Raw genomic sequence first — 3,456 nt, 5'->3', positions numbered from 1 at the left:
ACCCTTAAGATGGTGCCATTCTAAAAACACATTCTGTTTTGGGTTTTTTTTTTTGTTGTTGTTCTTGTTTTTCTTTCAGGATACCAACCAATACTTAACCCACACTTAGTTATAAGATCTGCATTAGGTGATTTTGCCCAACTGTGGGCTAATGTAAGTGTTCTGAGCATGTATGTACTAGACACCAGGCTAAGCTATGATTTTCAGTAGGTTGGACACAGAAACCCGCCTGCCTCTGCCTCCCAAGTGCTGGAATTAAAGGTGTGTGCTACTGGGCCCTGAGACCTCAAACTTATGATCCTCCTGCCTACACCTCCTGAGTGCTGTGATTACAGGCCTGGTCATCACCTTTCCATTCATTTTTTTTACCTATTGATCTCTTAATGCCCCTCCCCCCTGCTTTGTTGAGCTAATGTCATACAAAGTCCTTTGTAATTTGATACAAAAACACATTTTTACAAAGTTTTCTGTTGTTGATCTTTTCATTGAGGTTTTTTTTTTTTCGTTTTTTTAATATGGAAACTTCACATTTTTAGGCTTAGAATGTTTTGATCTTTGCAATTTTAAAATATTTCTTTAGGGTGCTGGAGAGATAATTCAGTGGTTTTGAGTACTTACTGCTTTTGCAGAGGACCTGGATTTGGTTCCCAGAATACAGATTAGTTGCCTCAAATCTTCTGTTACTCTAGTTCCAAGGGATCCAGTGCCCTCTTCTGGCCTCTGTTGGCACCTGTATGCATGTGTTGTATGTAAACTCATGCAGCCATACACACACATATAAATTTTTTTAAAATCTTTTGGGATTGGGGAGATGGCTCAGTGATTAAGAACACTGTTTGCTCTTGCAGAGGACCCAGGTTTGGTTCCTGGAACCTACATGGTGGCTAACAACTGTCTATAACTCCAGTTCCAGGGAATCCAGGGAATCCAGAGGTCCTCTGCCAACCTCCACAAGTATTGCACGACATGGAGGCAATACACATAAAATATATTTTTTAATCTTTTAATAGTTCTTTATTAGTTTAGGGAATCCTTCCAAATCTATTTCTCAGAGGAGATATTCTATATTCACTTTGGAGAGAAGCATTTAGGGTTTTTTAAGCAATTTACTGATTTTGAAATGATTTTATCATATGCTATGAAATGTGAATGCCCCCCCCCCCAAATAATGTCTGGTACTAGGAGCTTAGCTGTACTAAGTATTTATAGTTTCCCAGTGGGCAGAGGTTAACTTGGGAGCTGGGGAAGTAGGAAGACGGGGAAACAGCCTTGGCAAAAGAATGACACATCCAAGAGATTTCCAAGCCTATGGCAGATGGACACCAACATCTAGTTGAAAGTGTCCCCTCACCATGCCTGTAGGAGTCACTATCCCTCCCACCATGCTTGTGACTCGCTCTCAACCTCAATCACACACAACCTTCATCCTTTCTTACATTGACATTTGGCCATTAGATTGACAAGCAGTATAAACTCGTGTGCACGCCTAATATGCTGTGGAGGAGATCATCCTGTTTTGATTGTTGGCAGCAAGAATTGGCTGTCTCTTGTTACCCTGTGGCCATTTCCTAATGCCTGGGGTCCAAGCCTGAGATTCTCTGCACCAGTTGGGCAATAGAGTCCAGAGAGGAGTGTGGAATTGTGTAGGACCCTGGCTGTTTGAGAAGGTGAAACAAATTACTGCCGATGTCCTGGTTATCTTTGAAAATCTTCTTAAGCCCAGAATGCCTATGTCTTTTATGATTTGTGGAGAGTCGTTTGCTCAGACGCTGGCAGGAGAGCCTTGTTCCTCAGGGAGTTGTGTGGAAGGAAGCAGTCCTGGGGCCAGAGCTTGGCTGGATGCTGACTAAACCATCCCACTACCTGTGCTTAATACAGAATCCATTTAAGCTCTCCTGCACAATAGAGTTGTTCAGCTTTCATTACTGAAGGCATGCTGGAACCTAGAGGACATTATGTAAAGTGAAATAAGCCAGGCACAGAAAGACAAATGCCATATGATCTCACTTACATAGTGAGTCTAAAAAGAGAGCCCATAGCATAGAAGTTACCAGACACTGAAGAGCAGTTGTTCTGGAGATGTTGGTGAAAGGATACAAATAATCAGGTGGGGGTTGGGGGAGACAGACAACAACAAAAAACCCTGCCCATTGGCTGTGGAGAATCTCCCATCGACAGATGTGTAAGAGAAAGTGTTTATTGTGTGTTTTAACTTTCTCTGAACGAGGCTGGCTTATATGATTATCAGACCAGGGCCAAATGACAAAGATGGAGTCATCTTATTTCATAAACTGCTTTGTGGATCATGAAAGGTTGTACACACAAGAAGTGACTAAGGGTCATTATTTTGCTTGACTAATATATGCTAAACATTTCCCTAGAGCAAAAATACAACATGAGAAAGTAGAACATTTAAATCTTTGCCAGTTTTATGAAATAACCTTCAAAGAGAAGTCATTGGGGGCCGTGGTTAAGATCCCTTATGCCGGGACTGGAGAGATGGCTCAGTGTTTAAGAGCCCATGCTGCTCTTGCAGAGGGTCTGGGTTTAGTTCTCAGCACCCATAACAGACAGTTCACAACTACCTGTAACTCCAGCCCCAGGGAATAGGACACCCTCTTCCAACTTCTGCGGGTACCATGCACAGACATGGTGTACATACGACATGAAGGCAAAACACCAAGAAATAAATTTTTAAAAAACCAAATCTTTTTGAAAAAACATTGTGTATAAGATTGTACCTAAACCACAAAGAAAGGACTCTAGTCACCCAGCATGCACACACCGAGAGATCACAGGACGGAAAATGAATTAAACCAGAGGTGATGATCAGTTATGGCCTGTGGTTTGTCTAAATGCATAATTGAGCTCCTTTAACGTGTGAGAGGCTGCTAGCAATGTTGCTGCTGAGGGTTAGAAGCTGTGATACTCTTGGTATACGGTTTTAACTCTGTGCATCTATCTGATGTAGTGAAAAGTTTCCTAAATGTTTAAATCTAATGGAGATTTTGGGGGTGGTTAGGGGCCTTTCTGGAACAACTTTAATCTGTGAGAAATCATTATTTTTCCTGCAAACCCAGAAAAGGCCTTGCAGTGGGCTGTCAGCAGGGGGAGGAACAGAGACCAAGGGAAGCAAGCAGGTGTCCACAGTGCTCAGCTTAGTTCCCGTCAGCGATGCTGCAAGGGATATGATTAGAGTCCAGTCACCTAAAAGCTGATGTTCTGTTCTTCTTCCTTTCAGGAAAAGCTATGTCTACCACATCACATCCTTGAAGAAAAAGGCCTGGTCAAAGTGGGCATCACTGTTCAAGCCCTGCTCGATGTCACCGTCACAAAAGCTCTGTTCACATGAGACAAAGCCCTCTCTGCTGGGGGGGGGGGGGGGGGATCCCCTCCTTCCCAGGCCAGGGGGGCGGGCCTGTCCCCTGAGACCTTTTTCCCCCCCCCCCTCACCAC

General features: G+C 43.3%; 1 protein-coding gene across 1 annotated transcript in view; it reads left to right on the top strand.

Annotated features, from left to right (window-relative positions):
* Window positions 1-3,456, top strand: part of Lrch1 (leucine rich repeats and calponin homology domain containing 1) — a 206,013-nt gene that overhangs the window by 200,077 nt on the left and 2,480 nt on the right. The window contains exon 21 of the mRNA XM_029559249.1: window positions 3,242-3,382. Coding sequence (XP_029415109.1) covers window positions 3,242-3,352 — 111 coding nt within the window. The 3' untranslated portion in view covers window positions 3,353-3,382. The remainder of the gene's footprint in view (window positions 1-3,241; window positions 3,383-3,456) is intronic.

This window comes from Nannospalax galili, unplaced genomic scaffold, assembly GCF_000622305.1.
Source record: "Nannospalax galili isolate Female #2095 unplaced genomic scaffold, S.galili_v1.0 scaffold388, whole genome shotgun sequence".
Classification (NCBI taxonomy): Eukaryota; Metazoa; Chordata; class Mammalia; order Rodentia; family Spalacidae; genus Nannospalax; species Nannospalax galili.
This window is presented reverse-complemented; position numbering and strand designations above follow the sequence as displayed.